Below are 22,233 nucleotides of genomic sequence, written 5' to 3'. Positions count from 1 at the left end.
CACTCACCTGTGGAGGCCCAGCTGACAGGAGCACAGGGGCCATCTTCTCCTCCCCAAGGCTCCCTCCTCCTGGGCCAGGGCAGGGTCATCTGAAGGCAGAGCTGGGAAGGAAGAAGGGTCTGTGAAGGGAACGGAGGCCCTGCCTGGCAGCCCCCAACCCCACACTCCTCTGTGCCGAGGGAGGCTGGCCTCAGCCAGAGCCCGCCAGGCACTCCTGGGCTAAGGTCATTTCATTAATGGCCTCTCACGTCCAAAGAGCTCAATCAGCTGTTGTGACTTGTCGGTAAGGCAACCACGTCAGCCCTCGAGGAGCTTCCGTTCTACAGGACAGACGGACACGCCGTGCAAACACATAGGGCCTGTCCCTTACCTTGCAGAGCCAGCTAGTAGGAGCAGGGAGAGGGAGGGTTCACATCGGAAGGAGCCCTTGAGCAGAGCCTGGGAAGGAGAGATTCTGGAGGGCTGCAGGAAGCCGTCTTCTAGCAGTGGGGGCTGGAGAAGGGCACGCCCAAATAGCATAAATATGTTTGTAAAGGGCCACCGACCGCCAAGAAGCCCAAAAGAGCAAGACCCGAGAACAGGCCACTGGATTTGCGGGTGGAGGGGGATCTGGGTTTTGGAGAGAGGACGTGCAGCTGCAGCACGAGCCCTCCGAGGGTACGGAATCGAGTCAGAGGAGAGGTGGCGGAGATACCAAGGCTCGACGGCTCCCTCAAAGCAGGAGGGAGAGAGACTGGGGACAACGGCGGGGATGGTCGTAGGAAGCTTAAAGAGGGGACCCACGTGTGTGCTTGTACAGGGAGACACAAGCTGGTAACAGGGAGATTTTAAATGGGAGAAAGAATGGGAGAGGCCGAGGAAAGCCCTTGGAGAAGAGGGTGACGCCTTCATCTGAAAGAACCCCCCCGCAGGACCCTGGGCCCGGATTAAGGCCCAATCAGTCCCCGGAGCCAGAGCTAGCTGCAGACACTCAGAGCCTGGAGCAGGGCTTCAAGCTCCGGGGAGTTCCATGGCCCAGACTAAGCACTTGGGGGCGGGTCACCGGAAGGGGGCTCTGGGTGGCTTCTCCCATTATAAGCTACTTGCTGGATGTACATCAGGGCTTCGGCTTTCTTTACAGGCGGACAATAGGGAGGGATCCAGGCTGTGGGCTGAGGGTTTGCCCTGAGCCATGGGCGAAGCTGGTATTATCACATGGGGAGGAGAGGAGAGGAGAGGAGAGGGCGCTCCCAGGGAAAGGGGGGCCCAAACATCTAGAGGTGAGAAAGGATCACCCCCCCCCCCAGCATCTTCCTCAGTGCTGACCAGACAAGAGGCTAGAATGGGCGCCAGTGGGGGGGAGGTGAGAAAGCAGCTGGGCACGTGAGGGGATTTCTGGTGGCAGCACCTCCTCCAGGCAGGCTACTGTGCATCACAGAACAAGTGGGGGAGTCTCTGAGCCACGGAGCTCAGGAGGTAGCAGTGCCAGTGGCACCTTTGGGAAGAGCCTTCCCAGCCTGGCTCAGGGCCTCCACGACCTTTCCGGCCCCTGCCTGCAACTCTTCTATTGGGGCAAAGCACCCAAGAGAAAGACCAGGGGAAGGGGGGGGGGGTGGCAAAAAGGGGCCAGACCAGGAGGAGCTGCGGAGGGGAGGGCGGAGAGCTGGAGCAGAAGCGGGGCCCTAATGCCGCCCGCTCCTCTCTCCTTCTCTCGCCCCAGATACCCCCGGCCTCCCCTCCGCAGCTCCTCCCTTCCAAAGTCGGATTTCAGACTGCCCGGCCGCCGCCCTTCTCAGCCTGGGGCTGCCCCGGCTGCCAAGGTGCCCCCAACATCTCGCTCAAGGCTCCTCCTTCCCCGCGGTGCCGCCGCCACTGCCTGCCCCTCCCGCGGGGGCGCCTCCCGGGCCAGCCCAGCACAAGGGAGAGCCCTTCGGCTGGGGAGGGCCTGGACCCTGGGTCCGAGCTCAGCTCTGCGCCCCTCCTCCCCCCTCGGGCCAGGCTCCCGCCTCCGGTCCCCGCCCACAAGGGCAGCGGAGAAACGCGGGGCTCGGCCTGATCCAGGAGGGCCGGAGGACTCGCCCGGGATCACACAGCCCGTGTCGGCCAAGGGAGGAAAGAGCTGCGGCCCAGAGGCAGCCGGAGCGGAGCGGAGCGTAGGAGGGCCCGGAGAGACCGCGGAGCCTCCAGGGAGCACCACACCTCCACTTCGTGCCCGCCCGACCCCGCCCAAGGCAGGGCCCGCCTCCGGGGGCGGGGCCGGGAGGCTGCGCCCGCCCGTTGGCTCCAAGCCACGCCCCCCACGTCCAATGGGCGCCTCGACTCGCGAAGGGGGAGGGGCTGGCGCCAGAGAAGGTGCCCAGGGTTCTCCTCCCACCCGCGAACCTTCCGAACAAGGCTTCGGGGGCTGGGCGTTCCTCGCTCGCCCAGGCCCGTCTTTGGGTTTCCCGCTTACCGCAGCTTGGGCCGCGGGGCTCGGGCTCTGGAAGCGGCTCAGGGCAGAACGGAGAAGAAGCGACCGTCTGCCAGCGTAGGATTCCTGGGAGCGGACAGAACGAGCGGATGTGACATCTTATAACCCCGCCTTCCCCCCTCCCCCGCTCGCTTCCGTTCCAATCCGGGCCGAGTCTGTTTACTTTTTTTTTCTGTGCTGGGTATTACCTGGATTTGTCACTCGGGGCAGTTCACTCTCACCTGGGCTGGCAAAGCCTCCTGGGAAATGTAGTTTTGGGGGCAGGCTGCGCATGCCTATCAGAGAAGGAGCCCCGCCTCGGGCTCTAACTGCGGTGAGGCAGCCGACTTCTGGCTGCCCCAAAGGTCTGCGCATGCGCGGGCCTGGGGGGGGGGGGGGGGGCGAACTTGGACCTGGAGCTAGGAATTCCGACTTACCCCCGAGATCGGCCGCAGGAACCGGACATCCAGACCGGTGCCAGGGCGCCTCGTGTCCAGGGAGCGGTTCTGAGCCCTCGCTGTCCCTGTCCCATTTCTGCCCAGACCCTGGGCTCACGTTTCCCCAAAAAAGCTTGAGGCCAGTGTCCGGGCGCAGCCTCGTCTCCCCTCCCCCTGCTCGGCCTCCATTTCTCCTCCTCCTCCTCCCTTCTTCCTTCTCCTCTCCCGTCCTCTGATCTCTCCTCCCTCTGGTCCTTCTGCCGTCCTCTCTCTCCGTCCTCCCCTCCTCTCCCTGCCTCACCTGATGAGATGGCTCCTGTCCTGGCCAAAGCAGCCCTCTCCTGCCTGCCCCAGAGCTCCCTCCTCCTTCATCGCCCCGAGCCTTCCATCTCTTCCGGCCTCCTTCCCAGCGGCCTCCGGAACGCGCGCTTGTCCCTTCTCTTCTGCTCTCCGTTATACGGACACCTCCCAGGCTGTGTACTAGGAAAGGCCCAGCAGCTGGGGGAGGTCTTCATACCCACGCGGGTCCCGATCGGGAAAGGCCGTAGTGTGTCTCCCCGAGCTGCCACTGGAAGGGCGCTGGGGTTGGGGCAGGGCCCCGGCGGCAGGGAAGAGGGGCCCCTGCTCTGGAGGCACTCGGGTCCCAATTCACATCTTCCGAGTGAAAAGGAAAACCGGGATGGCGCTGGGACGCGCTCTTAGTACCGGCCCTGGTCAGCAGCTCGTGCCCCCACGGCCAGAACAAGGGTCAACACCCAGTGCCCGCCCATGGCCCGCTGGCAGCGCAGCGGGAGTGCAGGTGTGGTCAGGAAGGATTACGCACCGCTGGGCTCCTGCATGCAGTAGTGACCAAGAGTTTGTGGGGTGAAGTGTCCAGGCAAGTATGGGAGCGATAGCTCAGCCCTGGGGTGCAGATCCCGGCCAGGCCTGCCAACACCCCCCACCCCCCCATCCTCCCACTGTGTGGGGAAGGAGCCTTCCTTCTTCAGATGGCAGGCCTGGGCGTCTCTGAGCTTCTGGGAGGTGTTGTGGAGCGCGAGCTCTTCTTAAATGGGAGCCCTGCATGCTAGGATTAGGGCTTTGGGGTCACTTTCTCCTTCGGGCTTCTTATATGTGCAACAGGAGTTTGCTCTGGGAAATCTCCAAACCTTCCTCATGTCTGGCCAGGTTTCCTGTACAGAATCAGCTGGGGTGCCCCGCCTCAGCAGGCAAAGAAGGACAATTCGGGGGCCAGGGCACGCCCAGGGCACGCCCAGGGCACAAGTGCTTCCAAAGCCTCCATCTGTGCCCGGCACCTTGCCAAGTCCTGGATGGAAAAGTAATGCAGGAGCCACTTTCTCAGAATTCAGCGCAACGAGGAGAATGAATAGTCAGTAGCTCCAAAGTATACTATTTATAGAGATTTATTAAGATTTAACTAGAGAGCTAGAGAACCCAGAGAAAGTTTCCCACTCACTTCACCTTTAAGAGTGAGGGCATGGCAGAGAGAACCCAAACTAGATACAGACGGTTATAGGAAAGTCAAAAGGAATTGTGGGTAATACAGAAAGGAATTTGGGGCAATGTAGTTCCTGAGGTTCAAGATTTTCCAACTATGTAGTACAAACAAGGCACAGGCAGAACAACAAATGGGAGAGAACTGAGAGGGAAGGCACCAGCCAGGGCGAGGATGGTGTTATAATGAAAATAAATGTAATATGTAATCATTAAAACGCTACATGTAATATTTAGAAGTTGGTTTTGTTAAATAATATTATTTTTAAAATGGTTGGGTGTTGGGGTCACTGTTTATAAAATTAACTCTTAAGTCACAAGGATGATAGTATCTTTTAACAATTTAATTTAATATAAATATAGTATAAGAAAGAAATAAGGAAGAAAGTTCTTTTCTAGCCTACCATTCTAAAGTCTGATCTGTAGAATATCAGCTCACTTCCTGACAAGGTTCCGATCTCCTCGTGGAAGTCCGGTAGTCTCTTTGGAGCAAGAGTCTTACCAGCCCAGGAGAGTGGCTTCCAACCAAATGGAGTAGAAGAATCAATCCCAGAAAACTCTCGCCTAAGGACCTCCATCTCCTCTATGGTCTCATCTTTTATAGCCCTTTTCTCCACGTCACTTCCTGTAGGTGGGAGTTGGAGGAAGCAGGAGAATCCAGGCAGTGCAGCTGAGACCTGAGGGCCAGCCAGTGGAAAGGCCTCCACTCTAGAGGTTGTGTCTCCTTTGAGGAAGGCAAGGAGACCAATATCTTGGATCTTAGGGCTTGTGGGAGCAGTGGGCAGAAGGGACAAGGCTGTAAGGGGCCAGGTTATGAAAAGCTTTACAAACTAAAGACAGGATTTTGTATATGAGCCTTTAGGGAACAGTGAGCCCTTGGTAAGGATGGGTGGGGGTAGGGCTAACATGATCACATCCAGGCTTTTGAAAGATCCACTTGATAGGTGAATGGAGGGTAGTGGAGAGAAGAGAGAATCTTGAGACAGGCAGGCCCAGCAGCAGCAGCCACTATGACAATAATTCAGGCATGAGGTGAAGAGGGCCCGGCTCAGAGTGTTGGCAGGATCAGAAGAAGGGGAACATATGCTAGAGATGTTGCTATGGTGACACTGATAGGCTTTAGCAATGCACTAGATTTGGGAGATGAGAGAACATTGTCACCAACTACAATAATAGCTAGCCTTTGTATAATACATAAAGGTTAACAAATATTAGCTTATTTTACCCTCACAGTGGCCCTGGGATAGGTGTCATTAACATTTTACAAATGGGGAAACTACAGCTAGGAGAGCTTAATGACTTGCTTAGGGTCTCACTAACCCTAATCTCTAATCTAATCTAACTATAATCCAGAATACAATGCCCTGGACACTCTCCAGAACTATCTAGACCAGTGGTGACAAACCAATTGTAGGTGTGCCAGAGTTCATTACTAGAAAGTGTTAAATTAAAAAACTTCAGATTCCTAGTTTCCATAGAGTTTATTTTTTTTTTAATATATTTTCTTAAACCCTTAACTTCTGTGTATTAGTTCCTTGGTGGAAGAGTGGTAAAGGTAGGCAATGGGGGTCAAGTGACTTGCCCAAGGTCACACAGCTGGGAAGTGTCTGAGGTCAGATTTGAACCCAGGACCTCCCGTCTCTAGGCCTGGCTCTCAATCCACTGAGCTACCCAGCTGCCCCCCATAGAGTTTATTAATAATCACTTGAAATAGAGAAAGCAGATATATAGAGATTAAAGCTAATTTAACTTTAACAAAAGCCAGAGGGAGGCCAGGCCAGGGTGCTCCACTCCCCCTTTCCACACAAGTCCCTCTGCCCAGCAACCTTATGGGAGTGCTTCCTCCCTCCCTCCCATCTGAGGGGGGGAGGGGTGCTGTGGGACATGGCACTCCATCTCTAAAAAGCTTTGCCGTCACTGACCTAGACTTTTTCCCATGTACCTCAATGTATTGGGTGGTGTAAAAGTGAAATTTGGGAAATGTCATCTTTAAGTATATATATGTATTTTCTATGGACATTATCAAACTATATTTCCCGTGGTCCAATGGGTTTCCGGTTCCGGTTTTTTGGGCGTGGGGACACCTACGTCTCCACGCAGGGAAGAGTTTATAATCTCCTGGGTTAGGGGGGAGTGGTCTCTTGGCTAGCAGGCTCGGGGAGAGAGGAGAGGTAACAAAATGGAGGCAGGAATTTTGAATTCTTACAAGCGCGTGGTCTAATGACTTTATCTATCAGCATGGCTTTAATTAAATTACTAAATTATATTATTATAACAGCCTTTATTATTTTTCACATTTATAGTGGGGAGACTGTTATGTAGTGCCCACCTCATCCATACTTCACATGGAAAAGTTTGGAATTCTGGATATGAGGAGGGAAATAACCACTGGGGGACAGGCTTTCCTTAAATTTCAGTATTCTAATTTTTTATAAAGTTGACTAACTTTGGTTTAAATACTTCATAATCTATTCATATCATGTTTTTCCACACAAAGAATCTGATGCTGAATAAGTTTTGCTCTCTGGTTTAACCACTTTTAAGTGATTCATCAATCAACTTTCATTATCCCCATAGTAAGGACCAGGCCCTGTGCTAAGCACCAGGAACAAAAAGAGGGAAAAGCGAGTCTCTGCTCTCAAAGAGCTTAGAATCTAATGCCAACATGGGAACAAATGTGTACAAAGCAAGCTAGAGACATGATACATAGTGAATCATTAAAACAGAGAAGGTACTGAAATTAAGAGGGATTTGGAAAGGCATCTTGCAGAACGTGGGATTTTGGCTGGGAATTAAAGAAGTTGGGGAGGTCGATAGTTGGAGCGAAAGAATGGTCTAGGACCTGGGAATAGCCAAAAAAATGTCAAGCCCAGAGCTAGGCTGCCTTGTCGTGGAACAGCCAGAAGGTCAGGGGTAGGTGCCAGGGAGTAAGATATAAGAAGACTGGCAAGGTAGGAGAGGGCAGGGTATTTATTCCTGGAGGCAACAAGATGCTGGGATTTAAGGAACAGAGGAGTGATGTGTGTGGATCTGTCCTTTAGGAAAACCACTTTCCTGGCTAAGTAGAGGATTGCAGCAGGCAGAGATTTGAGGGAGGTTGACCTACCAGCAGGATAATAAAGGGGTGAAGAGAGCTGCATAGGGTGGGAGCAGTGTCAGAAGACAGAAGGAGCTGTATTTGGGAGAAGTTGTTAAGGTGACATCAATAGGCAACAGCATGGAAATAGGGGGTGAGAAATAATGGGGAATCCAAGAGAACCGGAGAAACTGGATGATGCTTCCCTTGACGTTTACAGGCAAGATAGGAGGGAGGAGGGTTTAGGGAGAAAAAATACTGTTATGTTTTGGAAATATTGAGTTTTTTTATTTCTCCTGGCATTTTAACATGTCTAAAAAGCATGAGAGATTGGAATTCAGCAGAGAGACTGAGGCAGGTAAGTGAGATTCAAGAATAATCAGCATAGAGAGGATAATTAGATCCATGAGAGCGGATATGACTGCCAAGCAATAATGAGGGAGAAGAAAAAGGGACCCAGGATGGAAACCTGAGAGACACCTAGAGTTAGAGGGTTGATCCAGGAGAGAATGTAGCAAAAGTGAGTACAATTCTTGTTCTGAATTAAAGCTTTCTCTCAGTCATCATATCCATATAGTTTCTTTGTGGAATGCATTCTCTGATGTTTAGTTAGAGCTGTATTCCAGTAGAAGGCTTTCCCACATTCATTACATTCATAAGGTTTCTCTCCAGTATGAATTCTCTGATGTTGAGTAAGTCCTGTAATCCATCTGAAGGCTTTCCCACATTCATCACATTCATAAGGTTTTTCTCCGGTATGAATTTTCTGATGTTGAGTAAGTCCTGACCTATGTCCAAAGGCCTTTCCGCATTCATCACATTCATAAGGTTTCTCTCCAGTATGAATTCTCCAGTGCTGACTAAGTTGTGCTTTTAGACGGAAGGTCTTCCCACATTCATTACATTCATAATGTTTCTCTCCAGTATGAATTCTCTGGTGTTCAGCAAGTCCTGTGCTCAGACGGAAGGCTTTCCCACATTCGTTACATTCGTAAGGTTTCTCACCAGTATGAATTGTCTGATGTTGAGTGAGTTTTATTTTCTGGCTAAAGGCCTTCCCACACTCAATACATTCATGAGGCTTCTCTCCAGTATGAATTTTCTGATGATCAGTAAGGTTTGATTGCTTACAGAAAGCCTTCCCACATTCATTACATTTATACGGTTTTTCCCCAGTATGAATTCTTCGATGTTGATTAAGCTGTGCTTTTAGTCGGAAGGCCTTCCCACATTCAATACATTCATGAGGTTTCTCACCAGTATGAATTCTCTTGTGTTCAGTAAGGGTTGTACTCAGACAGAAGGCCCTCCCACACTCATTACATTCATAAGGTTTCTCACCAGTATGAATTCTCTGATGTTGAAAAAGTTTTAGTTTCTGGCTAAAGGCTTTCTGACATTCAATACATTCATAAGGTTTGTCTCCGGTATGAATTCTCTGATGTTCAGTAAGGTTAGAGCGCTTGCAGAAGGCCTTGCCACATTCATTACATTGATAAGGTTTCTCACCACTATGAATTTTCTGATGTTCGGTAAGCCATCCTTTTAGTCTAAAAGCTTTTCCACATTCATTACATTCAAATGGTTTCTCACCAGTATGAATTGACTGATGTTGATTAAGCTGTGCTTTGACCCTAAAGGCTTTCCCACATATATTGCATTCATAGGGTTTCTCACCAGTATGGATTCTCTGATGTACAGTAAGGGCTGTGCTCATGCAGAAGGCCCTCCCACATATGTTACATTCATAAGGTTTCTGACCAGAATGAATTTTCTGATGTTTAGTAAGGTATGTGCGATGGCAGAAGGCCTTCCCACATTCATTACATTTATAGGGTTTCTCACCACTATGGATTTTCTGATGTTCATTAAGATGTCCTTTTAGTTGAAAGGCCTTCCCACATTCATTACATTTATAAGGTTTCTCACCAGTATGAATTCTCTGATGCTCAGTAAGGTTTGAGCGCCTGCAGAAGGCCTTCCCACATTCATTACATTTATAGGGTTTCTCACCAGTATGAATTTTCTGATGTTCATTAAGCTGTCCTTTTAGTCGGAAAGTCTTTCCACATTCATTACATGTATAAGGTTTCTCTCCTGTATGAATGGTTTTATGTTGATTAAGTTGGGCTTTTAGCCGAAACATTTTCTCACACACATTACACTGATAAGGTTTCTCACCATTTTGAATGTTCTGATGCATGGGAATCTCAGTCCTTAAGGAAAAGGTACTTGCACATTCATTACTATGGTACGGCTTTTCTCCATTATGAATTTTGTCAGGAAGAATACATTTCCTTAAGGAAATCTTTTCACATCCATTAAATTCATAAAACTTCTCTCCAGTACTTATTCCAGAACTGTCAACAAAGGCTGAATGATACTTATTGCATCTCCCATAGTCTTTATATTTAGCTATTTTCTTTGAATATTTGAGACTACATTTCTGCTGATCTCTGTGCAGTCTGACATACTTTCCATGTGGGTCACATGTACTCAGACTCTTTTCTATTATCTGCTGGGGAAAAATGATTGGTCCTGGTCTTAGGGTTCTGTCAGGACTAGTTTGTTCATGGGCTCTAGAAGTATTTCGAGGCTTCTTTTGAGTTATTCTGACTTGCCAGAAATTCTCTTCTTCATTGGTCAGATGACTCTGTTGCATAGCACCAGATTTCTTGGGTTCTCTCAGTGGGGAAAAGAGGAGACTATCCCTTTGGAGTATTTCCTGTGATGACTGTTCCACTGAAATGCTCAGTTTTGGAGTGGGCTCCTTAGATTCTTCCTGAGTTTCCAAATCTGGAAGAAATAAAATATATAAATAAACTCCCTTTAGCTGCTCTATACAAAATGTACCTTGTCATTAAGGATAAGTGAATACAAGGGCATTTTCAAACTCTGATTTCCAGCAAAATGCAATCAAGGATTGTCAGTAGTTCTGAACAAATAAAGAACACCTTCCTCCAACAGCTCATGGCTGGATCCAACATTAGCAGCCATATATAGTTACTTCTAGATCTTTCTGATCTCCTGGATTTGATGGACCTTTCCATTTTAAAAATAAGTTCTTGATGGATTTCAGAATGACTACATCCATAAAGAAAAATCAGTCCATAAAGTAGAAAATTGTTTCATTATATTCTTGTAAAAAAATTTTAATAATTACAAAACATTTATTAAAAACAAACAAAAATCTACATCTGAAGGCAAGAAGGAAACAACCAGACCAGTTCTTTTATTTTTTTTTGCAGGTGAAATAAGACACTTTAAGAAGTACAAAAAAAAAATTAACAATCCAGAGAGGTGAAGTGAGAATATGACTGCTACTCTTGAGGCAATGCCCAAGGTGTAAAAGGGAATTCTTGGTTCTCTTTGAGTTCACACTTGTGAAAAGGGAATCCTTTTGTTCTCTTTGCCTAGTTGGAGTTAACACTTTGGTTGGCAATAACTTTGAATCAACATAAGCTTGAACTAGGTGGAAGAGCTCACAAACCACGTAGTGAATCCACATCCTACCTAGTGGTAGGTGAGAAGCCAGCAAGATACTTGGAGAGTTCCATGATTTTTTTCTAACTCAGTCAGAAACTTGTTCATACCCTTAGAAAGTGTGAACCCTTTTGATGAGTATTCACCCCTGGAAGGTGTGAACTAGTTCCCACAAACACTGACCTTGGGCAGGGCTGCACAATTTGGAAACTGTGATTGGCCCCTGTGAAGAGGGGCAGGAAAAGGAAACCACCATAAAAGCCACAAAATACTTGGGCTGAGTCAGTCTGGTAAAGTTGAATCTAGTGGAGAGTGAACTTCAAGAAGAGAGTCACGCTCAGGAGTCACCTTCAGCTCCAGTCATTGTCTTGGCCTGCCTCTTGGAGGGAACTTGGGTGAATGGATAGTTGGTTTTCCCTTCCTGTCTTCTGGAGATAGTTTAATTCTGATTGAAGGTTAACAAGTCCTGGCTGAGCCAAGCACTAGAACGTTTAGTTAGATAGGTTAATGTCTTTTCTACCCTTTTGTGTTTCTCTACTTTCACTCTTTCCACCTCTTTTATAAATAAAAGATTTATAATTTTCTTATATTTAGCCAAACCATTCATTTTAACACTTACAAAGGAGAGAAGAGGCCAAAGGTTCATTGAAGGGGCTCATGACAAGCAGGCTCAGCTTGGATTCATAGCCCTAGGAAGCTGGAAGAGGGGCTCTCTGTTCAAAATCTTACAAAGGATTCTCTCTAAAAAACCACCTGAGCTAATGTCTGCAATGATGTGCCTGCTTGGTTGGACTCACTCACCTGCATGCCTAATTCTTGGGATGTCTCCCTCTGGCATCCATGGCGCTTCTCTTCGCTCTAGTTGGTAGATGACATATGGTTTGGAAAATGCAAGTCCTACTCAATGGAAATGGAACATGGCTCAGGTTCAAAGAATATATTAGAATATACAGTAATTCATCAGCTCAATGGGGTACCCTGGTGAAATATTACTAAAAGGGAAAGGGAATAAGCATTTAGATAGCACCTACTATGTGCCAGGTACTCTGCTAAGCAATTTACAAATTACAAACATAATCTCTTTTGACCAAAAAGCAAAAAATTTTATTGATCAACAGGAAGCATATGTATATCCAGTCTCTCTTGGGCTCAAAAGATTAAGAATCTCTGATTTCTGCATTCCAAACATTAAGGGAAATACCCAAAATTAACAAATCACAGAATTCAAAAGCTGTAAGGTAATTTAGTAGCCTATTCCAATCCATATCTACAAATATCTACTAAGAACAAAGGCCCTCTCAATGGGAAAATCCCGAGAATCTGGAGAAGCTATCCTTACCCAGAAAGACTAGGTTCCTATAGTTTTCCAGCATTACATCCCTATAAAACTCTTTCTGAGAAGAGTTTAGATACATCCATTCTTCCTGGTTGAAGCTCACAGCCACATCCTTAAAGGTCACAGCTTCCTGAAACACCAAATACATTTGAGTTTACCAAAGACCCACAAACAAGCATCGTAAGGGGGCAAACAGGGCATATTAAAAAAAAAAAAAAGAATTAGAAAATTTTGTTTTGACCTCATTAAATTAAAGAAAAAATTTAAGAAACAAAATGCACATAACAAATTATTCAGTTTCTGTTTATTCTATTTTTGTATTTTTAAAATTCATATTTTCAAATATAATCCTCTTTTTTTGGTTTCGGTAGACTCTAATAGTTCTGTATGCTAAGGATCATTAATGATTTTTTTAAAGTATGTATTTTTAAAATCTTCTTAATGTATTGAACTCCCTGTCAAATACAATATCTCTGCCAAATTAAAAAGAAAACAGATATGGACAAACAAAGCAAAAAAAAAAAACAGTTTAATGACTTGGGATATTACAGTGCAAAGCATCACAGATGAATTAGTTCTCTTATTTTCTCTTCTCCTAACTTCTAGAATGATCCAGGGTCATGACTGAATAGATTCTTATTAATTAAATGGAAGCTTCTTTTTTATTGTCACCCTCATTTCATGCAATATTAAATACTTAATAAACTACAAAAATTTCCTTTTCCAATAATTACTCTTATTTCTCTGTGATTAAATAACAAAAATTCAGAAATATATATATATATAGTTCAATAAACCACAGATGAAAACCATAGACATAAACAATTATTTCTATTATTTACAATATCATATTTCTTTCATACAAATATATGCAACCATGAATGGTAAATAGTATCAAAGACCACTGAAAGGATAAGATAAAGAGATTAGAGGGAAGGACAGTAGTCAGTGATGCCAAAGGGTTTTTTAATAAAGAGAAATTCATACATTATGGCTCCATTTTTCTCAGTAAAAAACTGAAGTCCTTAAATGAGAGGGTGGAGGAGGAAAGGTATGTTAAAGTTGCTATTGAAAAAGGTCAGGGGGCAGCTGGGTAGCTCAGTGGAGTGAGAGTCAGGCCTAGAGACAGGAGGTCCTGGGTTCAAACCCGGCCTCAGCCACTTCCCAGCTGTGTGACCCTGGGCAAGTCACTTGACCCCCATTGCCCACCCTGACCACTCTTCCACCTATGAGACAATACACCGAAAAGTTAAGGGTTTAAAATAATAATAATAAAAGAAAAAGGTCAGGACAGCTAGGTGGATCAGTGAGTAGATTGCCGAGCCTGGAATTTGGTGGAGCACTCTTTCCTGGATACTGCCTTCTCTCTGGTTTTTTGTGATAATGCTTTCTCTTGGGTCTCTTCCAACCTGTCTGATCACCTTCTGTGTCCTCTGGTGACTCATTCTGTGTATTCCCCTTAACTCAGGATAAACGCAGAGCCCCATCCTGGGCCCGGTCTTCATTTTCCTATGTCACTGTCCTTCAGTGGCAATATCACTCCTTTCCATTTAAAATAAAATCCTGGCAATGCAAACTGATTTTCTCAACAATCCATTTGGCCTGTAGTCTCTTCGAGAGGCATTTGAAGTTATATAAGTTAATTTAAAATTAATCTGTGGGGGGCAGCTGGGTAGCTCAGTGGATTGAGAGCCAGGCCTAGAGATGGGAGGTCCTAGGTTCAAATCTGGCCTCAGACACTTCCCAGCTGTGTGATCCTGGGCAAGTCACTTGACCCCCATTGCCCACCCTTACCACTCTTCTGCCTCAGAGCCAATACACAGTATTGACTCCAAGATGGAAGGTGAGGGTTAAAAAAAATATAAAAAATAAATAAAATTAGTTCTTGAAAGTAATAAAATTAAGTAAAACAAAATGTTAAAGATAATTACACATGACCATGTCTGGGGGAGACTGTAAATCTGTTGTTGATTTTAAGGCCCTCCTTGTCTTTGTCATAAGGCTGCAACCAGAAACACAAAGTCAGAGCATCACCTCTTGCCTTTTCAATAGGCTCCTGCAGAAGCCAGAAGGTGCCACAAGGCCAGGCTTCCAACCTCCCTGGGACCCAGCACCACCCCCTGACACTTGCCTGGGCCGCTGAGCCTTTTTTATTCATTTTAACTAAATGAAATATTTAAATAAACATTTTTCATTATATCACATATAATATTATATATATAAAACCATAAAAATAAATACATTAACCTCATCAGCTGCCTTCCCCAGCAGGCCTATTCCCATCCACTGGCATGGCCCCACCTCCTCTTCCTCTCCCCATCTCAGTGGCATTGTCGGCCTCCCAAGGCCAGATGTCTGCTGCCTCGATGGTCCCCCGGCACGAGTCCCTCCCCCGAAACGATCCCGTCTCCGTCTCTACGCTCGTACATATCCAGAAAGGAAGAAAAGCCCAAATAAAAGATACCAGGAAAAGCACAATTGTAACTTTTTTTTAATCAGTAAAAACGGAAGCGGAGGATTCCGGCCAGGACGAACCTCCTGGAAAGACCCATGCCTGGGCACGCTGAGCGCCAGAATCGGCGGCCGCGGTCCGGAGGAGTCGCCAGGAAACACAGTGGCCTCCTCCAGGGGCACAGACAGAAGCACGTACTCTGGAGAGGATAACGGACGGCCGGACACTCTGCGGGAGGCCTCCCCGGGAAGGGCTCGGGCTGGGGTACTGCCGGGTCATGAAGGGGGATTCTTACTAATACACACACACGCAGGGATTCTACACAGGCGTGTCATGCGCTAAAATCGGCAGCTTCCACTCAGGAATCCCAACAAATGTGCGTGCCTGACCGGCTTCCTGCAGCTGGCACAGGGGGACCGTCAGGCCTCGGGGCATAAGACTCAGAAGGCCCCGAGAAGCCGTAACCCAATAAAGGAGACGCCCCGACCCCTCTCACCTGGGGCCCAGCTGCCAGGGGCCCAGGGGCCATCTTCTCCTCGGGGGCCAGGGCAGGCTCAGGGGAAGGCGGAGCTGCGAAGGAGAAGGGTCTGTGAGCCGGCGGGAGCCCTGCCCGCAGCCCCCGCCCCACCCCCTCCCTCGGCTCATTCCATCCAGGGCCCTCGGGGCCCAGGAGCAGGGCGGCGGCCCGGCCCAGGGTCCAGAAGGAGGCTCCGCCTGCTCCGGGGGAAGCTGCGTTCTACAGCGGAATGCGGCCTGGGGAGGCGCTCCGGCTCCCCTAGGCAGAGCCTCGAAGGCTAATGGGAAGGCTGGCATCGGAGGAAGTCCCGGGGGAGAACCAGGAAGGCCGGGGGGAGTCTTGGCAGCTTCAGGGCAAACCTCGGGCCCGGGGACGGCGCTGCCGAAGGGCATTCCCAGAAGTGAAGCTACTCATGGGGAGACTCTGGCAGTCAGAAAGAGGCCGAGCCAGCCTGGGCAGGAGAGACCCGGGGTTCGTACGCGGAGCCAGAGCCTGGACTCCAGAGGGCAGGGGGGCTGCCCCGAAAGAGGGACCCAAGGCTGGGACCACCTTCAGGGGCCGGGTCTGCTGGCCGCCACCTCCCATTGGCTCCAAGCCGCGCCCCCAATGGCCAATGGGCGCCGCGGCTCGCCCAGAGGGCGGGGCTGACGCTAGAGAAGATGTCCCACCCACGAAGCTTCCAAACCAGACCGAGAGCTGGGCATTCTCCGTCAGCCTGGGCCCGTCGTCGGGTTCCCCACTTACCGCACGGAATGCGGGGCTTGGGCTCCAGCGGCGGCTCAGGGCAGAGCACGGCCGAGGTAACCTCCAGCCAGCGGAGGACTCCCGAGAACGAACGCAACGAGCGGATGTGACGTTTAACGACTCCGCCCCCGACTCGCTCCTGCTCCAATCCGGGGCTGTCTTCCCTTCTTCCCCCCGCCCCTTGCTGGGTCGTACCTGAGCTGTCTTTTCACCCTCACCTGGGCTGGCAAAGCCTCCTGGGAAATGTAGTTCTCGGGCCAGCTGCGCATGTGCACCTGATAAGGAGCCCCACCTCTAACCGTGGTGCGGGATGTAGACATTTGGCTGCCCCGAGGGTCTGCGAGTGCCTTAGCCTGAGGACGAGCTCCTGGCCCAGGCTTGTAATCTCGGCTCAGTCCCCAGGTCAGTCCCAGGGACCATACATCCAGGCCAGTGCCAGGCTGCCCTGTGTTCCTTGTGTCCAGGAGATGGTTTTTAGCCCTCGCAGTCCCTGCTCCCTCTCAGCCAGGCCCTGTGCTCAGGTTTCCCTAAAAAAGCTTGAGGCTATTACCGGGGTGCAATCTTGTCTCCCCTCCCCCAGCTCTGCCCTCCACTTCTCTCCTGTCACCAATTCTCCTCCTCCTCCTCTTGCCTCCTCTCCTCCCATCATCTCTCTATCCTCACCTCCTCTTCCTCTTGTCACCAGCTCCCTCTCTTTTATTCCCTCTGCTCCCTCATTCTGCCTCCTCCTCCTCCTCCTCCTCTCCTATTATCTCTCCTCTCTGCCATCCTGTCCTCTCTTCTCTTCTGCCTCCCCTCCTCTTCCTCCTCCTCTCCCTGCCTCCCCTGATGAGATGGCTCCTGTCCTTGCCCAAGCAGCCCTTCTCCTACCTGCCCCAGAGATCCCTCCTCCTTCATCCCCACCCTTACCTTCTCTTTCTGCCTCCCTCCAAGCTGCCTACAAATGTCTCCCCATCCTCCAGAACACTCACTTGTCCCTTCCATCCCCCACCTCAACACAGCCCCTTCCCTTCTACCCTGTGTGGCTAACCTTATAGGGTCCGGTTTAAATACCTCCCAGGTTGTTCATACCCACTCGTGTCTGGATGGGGAAAGGCCACAGTCTGCCTCCCTTATCTGCCATTGGAAGGGAGCTGGGGTTGGGCAGGGCCCTTAGTCCCCTGGTACTAGTCCCTAACCTGGTATCCTCGTAGTCCAGTCTCTATTATTTTTTCAATACTTTTTCAGTGGATCCATTTAAGTCAAGCTATTCATTAAACATCTTTACTGCCATTTACTGGGCTCACTGCTGCAGAGAGAGAAGAAAAAATAGTCCCCGCCCTCCAGGAGTTGCATTTTCTTAATGGTGGCAGAACCCAACATTTCCAATAAGTAAGTGTGAGATAATTTGGAGGGAGAAATTCTAAATGGGAAGACCCAAAAGTATTTCACTTTGGAGGTGATATATTAGCTGAACCATTGGAGCTAGAGATCCTAAGAAATGAAATGATGATTTTTGGGGGGTGGTCAGCCTGAGCAACCGCCCAGAAATGAAAGATGGTATATTGAATGTGGGGTACAAGAAACAGGGCAGTTTGGCCAAATGTACTATGTGTGCAGGGGAGTAATGGGAAATGTTAAGAATGGTAGGCTGGAACTTACTATGTACAATTCTAAAACCCCAGGCATGGAGTTGGTATTTTCCCAACAAACAGTGGGTAGTCAGTTAGGTTTTTTTGTATCTGACTGGACATCAGAGACTCTAGGCAGATTATTTCAGCAGTCATATAAAAGATGAATTAGAAAGGCAGAGACTGGAAGCTGAGACCAATTAGAATATTGTAGTACTTCATGAAAGATATGACAAGAGCTCGAATAGATGTGGTTGCCATGATGGGGAACTCAGCAGGTAGACTCAAGATGATTTGGCCACCAAATGGACAAGGAGGCAAGGGAAAGAGTCCAGGATGCCTGTTAATAAACTCTGTATTTGTGTTTGTTTTTCAGTTCTGTCCAATGTTTTGTGATCCTATTTGGGGTTTTCTTGGCAAAGGTAGTAGAGTAGTTTGCCATTTCCTCCTCCAGCTCATTTTATAGATGAGAAAACAGAGTTAAACAGGATTAAGTGACTTGCCCAGGGTCACTTAGGAAGTATGTGAAGGAAGACTTAGGAGTGTGGGAGGGAGCTAGAATAGCAGCTCAGAAACAACTGAAGCCCAAACATCTCCAACAAAAGCAGTATTTATATTGTGCTTCAAAGAAAACAGAAAATCAAATTGAATAAGAAGAAGTCATGAGACTCTCCTACTGAAAACAACTCAAAAGGTAGGCACAGTATGTTTATTTTCATGAGAAAAAGGAGAGACAGGTTGACACCCTCCCCCACTCAGCATTGAGACCTGCAATAAGACTAGGCTGACTTTATGAACCCAGGATAGAGATTATAGCTATGAGGGTTTGCTTCTGACCTACCACAGGTGGCCCAGGGCTCTAAAAAGGACTGGCAAGGAGGAACTTGTGGGAAGCCACCTGGCTAGACACCCTTGCCTACAGGCTACAGTGAAAGATTTGCCCAAGGGCAGGCCAGTTCAGCAGGTTAGCTCAACTGGCTGAATCCAGTATACCAGCAGAGGACTAAGAAAAGAGAAGATTCAATCTCAGGGCATAACAGCTCAAACATTCTGGTTCAGTAAATCAAAAAAGAGGGGCAAATCCATATAGTTCATAAGGAGGAAAAAAGTAAATAAAATGAGTAAACAAGTGGGGGGGGGGTTAAAATTGAAAGCTTCTATGGGGTAAAGACCAAAGAACAGAACCAATGAAGGAAGATGAGATCAGGAAACCTCAAGCAAAGCCTCAAAAAACCCGTGAATTGAATGTAGGTTATGGAGAAGCTCAAAAAGAAATCTAAAAATCAAATAAGATAGGTTGAAGAAAAATGGCAAAAGGAAAAATAATTGCCTGAAAAGCAAGTAGATCATCTGGAAACAGAGGCACATTCATTGAAAGCCAAAATTAACCTGCTGAAAAATGATGCAGGGGGCAGCTGGGTAGCTCAGTGGAGTGAGAGTCAGGCCTAGAGACAGGAGGTCCTAGGTTCAAACCCGGCCTCAGCCACTTCCCAGCTGTGTGACCCTGGGCAAGTCACTTGACCCCCATTGCCCACCCTTACCAATCTTCCACCTATGAGACAATACACCGAAGTACAAGGGTTTAAAAAAAAAAGATGCAAAAAAATTGGAAGAGAAGAATGACTTAAAAGGAAGAATGGACCAAAAGGAAAAGGGAAATCAAAAGGTTGTGAAAGAAATTAAGCCTTTGAAAATTAGAATTGGGCAATTAGAAGCTAATGACTTTAAGAGACACCAAGACATATTAAAACAAAATCAAAAGAATAAAAAAATTGAAGCTAATATGAGACACCTCATTGAGAAAACAACTGACCTGGAAAATAGATCTGGGGGACAGACAATTTAAGGATTATTATGAAAATTATTAAGAAAATCATGGCCCCCCTTCCCCTCCAAAAAAGGAAGTGTGTGAAGCCAGATTTGGACTCATCCTCCTAATTCTATGGTCTTGCACTCTATCCACTGTGCCACCTAGCTGCCTAATGAACTTTAGAGTGGAAAAAAAAGTACCAGTCACAACCCTTTTTTTTGGGGGGGGGGATACATTTAAGAGGAAAGATGAATCCCCTTTTGGACATGTTGAGCATAAAAGATGCTAATCAGAGGCAGTTTGATACAGGGAAAAGAGTACTGTCTCTGAGGTCAGAGGACCTGCATTCAATTCTCATCTCTGACATTTTCTGCATATGACATCAGTCAAATCCTATAACCTCTTAGTGCCTTAGTTTCCTCATTTTATAGAAAGGGAAGTTTGGACTAAATGGTAGGTATCTGAAGTCCCTTCCAATGCCTTATCTAGAATACCGTGGAGTTGGAGTCAAGCATTTCTGCTAAATATGCAATGACTTTGCTATCTAATTTCACTTGATCCATTGCCTCTGGAAATCAGAGGTCTTTTATTCCTAATTGACTCTAATCCACTCCCCAAAGCAATCAGTCTGAAGTCTCTTATTTGGATACTACCATTCCATATTTTCCTCCCTTCCTTTACTGCTAAAGACATTATATAGTTAAACTATCTGCAGGTTTCTTAATTCTTTCTGGGTTTAAGGAAAGGAGAAGGTATATAAAATGGGAGACAACAAAATAATACTGCACTTTGAGTTGAGTATCTAGGCATTGGATTTTATTTACTGTAAGGTATATGAATCTCCTAAGTTTGTAATTGTTCTCGTAATTCAAGAACTATTTCATTTTCTCACTACAAAAAGGAGAATTTTCAAAGAAGTAAATAAATTGTAATAGGTGGGGAGAGTCATGAGAGTTTGTGAGGACTAAAACAATGAGCAAAAGAACAAAGCAAATACAGAATTGGTATAAAAAAATGAAAGGGAAAAGCATTTGATCTGTAAACTTGTAAGGCTTTAAGAAGTCATTAGGGTGGCTGCAATAATCAGCCCTGTAAAACAAAGGCTTGTTTGGGTGTTGGAATTTCAAGATAATGGATTGGACTAAGGAGGATCAAATTGTAAAATGAAAATCTGACTACCTTCCATAGCCCAAATAAGGGAGTGAGGCCTTTGTTGAAGGTGAGTCCTATAAGGATAGCTGTAAAAGGGGACCCCCAGTTTTAGTTGACTACAATTGCAGTTTGGGTCTTAGGCTACTTATGGGTTCATAAAAACTATACCAATCTATATGGAGACTTGCCTTCCAAAGGGTTTCAGTAGGAACACCTTAAGGATCTCTACAAGCCACTAGGAATAAAGGCAGCAAGTTTCCTGAGAAGAGTCATCCATGGACTGGCAGGAGATATTTCTGAGGTAGGGTCTGTTGGCTCTGTGTGTGTGTGTGTGTGTGTGTGTGTGTGTGTGTGTGTGTGTGTGTGTGTGTGTGTGGTGTCATCTAAGTGCAAGGAAGTCTAATGTTTAATCAGTATTATTCATTGCTCTTGTACTGATTTCTTCTGTTTCTATCAGAGACTTTGCCAATAATTCCTTGCTTAAAGGCTCTGCTTTGTATAAGTTATTCAAAGAAGAGCTGAGAATGCGCAGATGACAGTAACTGAGCAACGAGGTGATAAAAGAGAATGAATTGTGTTCATCCGAAGAGGGAGGTCAAGGCTTAGACCCAGGGGCCAAGTCAGGAGAAACTGATGATCGATGAAATAAGAAGAGTCCAACTGGAAAACAAAGGAAGGATGACAAAGCCTGGGAGTTCCCTCACAGGTTTGGGGAGGACAAAGTAGGCCAGTGGCTTCCCTATCCAGAATCCTGAATCCAATAACTAGAGGTTGACTGCCACTGCCCCCTGGTGGGAGGAGAGCAGAATTGGCCCTAAGCCAGTGATGAACAACCTTTTGAGGTTGGTGTGTCAAAATTCACCAAAAAATCAAGCATAACTCAAAGTGTGTCACTTTGAGAAAAAAAACCCCATAATTTCACGATATTTGTAGTTTAAATAACAAAAATGTATAATTGTAATATATAACTATATGTAATAAAACAAAAACTAATTATTTAGCTTACCTGCTTAGTGACTTCTTTGATCATCTGTCAGTCGGTTTCTTTTGTTGGTCTTGATATTATTTAACTTGTATGGGGTGCCGTGAACTAAGATAAGTGAGGGGGAATTCTTTAACTAACCTGCCTATTAGTGACTTTTTTGTTACTGAATTTCATTGGCTAATGAAAATTCATTTAGCCACTAAATCTTCAATTGAAGGTTGATATTTTGTACACTTCAAGCCCAAACAAGCACTACTAACTTCATCTGTCAATCTGTTTCTTTTGTTGGTTTTGATATTGTTTAATGCTGAGAATAAGGTCTCACAAAAGTACCTAGAGGGAAAAATTGTGAGGAAAGCCATTGCTATATTTTTCAGGGTACTAAAAGTGTCTGCTAATCAGTTCCAGGCACTTCAAATTTCCTTTTCGTAGTGGCACTCCTCTTGATTCTCCAAGTGGCACCTTTCCAGATTCTCAAGCTCTGACCTCAAGTCGCTGAACTCCTGAGCCTAGATGCTGTCTTGAAATTCTGCAAGTTGCATCTCCAAATCATTGATTTGCATCCATTTGAAACCATTTAATTCCAAACTACTGTAGATTACTATATCAGGATACTTAATTATTTTCATGGTCTGTTCTAGGCTTCTAAGTTGATTAAATCTATCACTGAACTGGTCAAGTAATGCAACTAAAACATGCTGGTAGTTTA

The 22,233-nt window shown here is 46.9% G+C and overlaps 1 protein-coding gene across 1 annotated transcript; it reads right to left on the bottom strand.

The window, feature by feature from the left end:
- Positions 1 to 1,771: 1,771 nt before the first annotated feature.
- LOC123230550 (zinc finger protein 383-like) lies at positions 1,772 to 16,287 on the bottom strand. The gene is made up of 10 exons (XM_044656682.1): positions 16,186 to 16,287; positions 15,968 to 16,106; positions 15,203 to 15,276; positions 12,258 to 12,384; positions 11,720 to 11,815; positions 10,053 to 10,231; positions 9,215 to 9,461; positions 8,162 to 8,962; positions 3,383 to 3,444; positions 1,772 to 2,515 (listed from the first exon to the last, which is right to left on the bottom strand). The coding sequence occupies exons 1-10, from the start codon at positions 16,285 to 16,287 to the stop codon at positions 1,772 to 1,774; spliced, it is 2,571 nt and encodes an 856-aa protein (XP_044512617.1).
- Positions 16,288 to 22,233: the final 5,946 nt, after the last annotated feature.

Source organism: Gracilinanus agilis, chromosome 1 (assembly GCF_016433145.1).
Source record: "Gracilinanus agilis isolate LMUSP501 chromosome 1, AgileGrace, whole genome shotgun sequence".
NCBI classification, from domain to species: Eukaryota; Metazoa; Chordata; class Mammalia; order Didelphimorphia; family Didelphidae; genus Gracilinanus; species Gracilinanus agilis.
Note: the sequence above shows the minus strand (reverse complement) of the source record. Positions and strands in the feature narration are given on the sequence as shown.

What these genes read in the sequence shown, in the direction of transcription:
- LOC123230550 (XM_044656682.1), bottom strand. Translation starts at nt 16,287, where the DNA reads ATGTCTACATCCCGCACCACGGTTAGAGGTGGGGCTCCTTATCAGGTG. An exon ending in CAAGCCCCGCATTCCGTGCG is followed by an intron (nt 15,277 to 15,967) that starts GTAAGTGGGGAA and finishes TCTCCTTCGCAG; the next exon opens with CTCCGCCTTCCCCTGAGCCT. An exon ending in ACCTTATGAATGTGATGAAT is followed by an intron (nt 3,445 to 8,161) that starts GTGGGAAAGCCT and finishes CCCCAACCCCAG; the next exon opens with CGCCCTTCCAGTGGCAGCTC.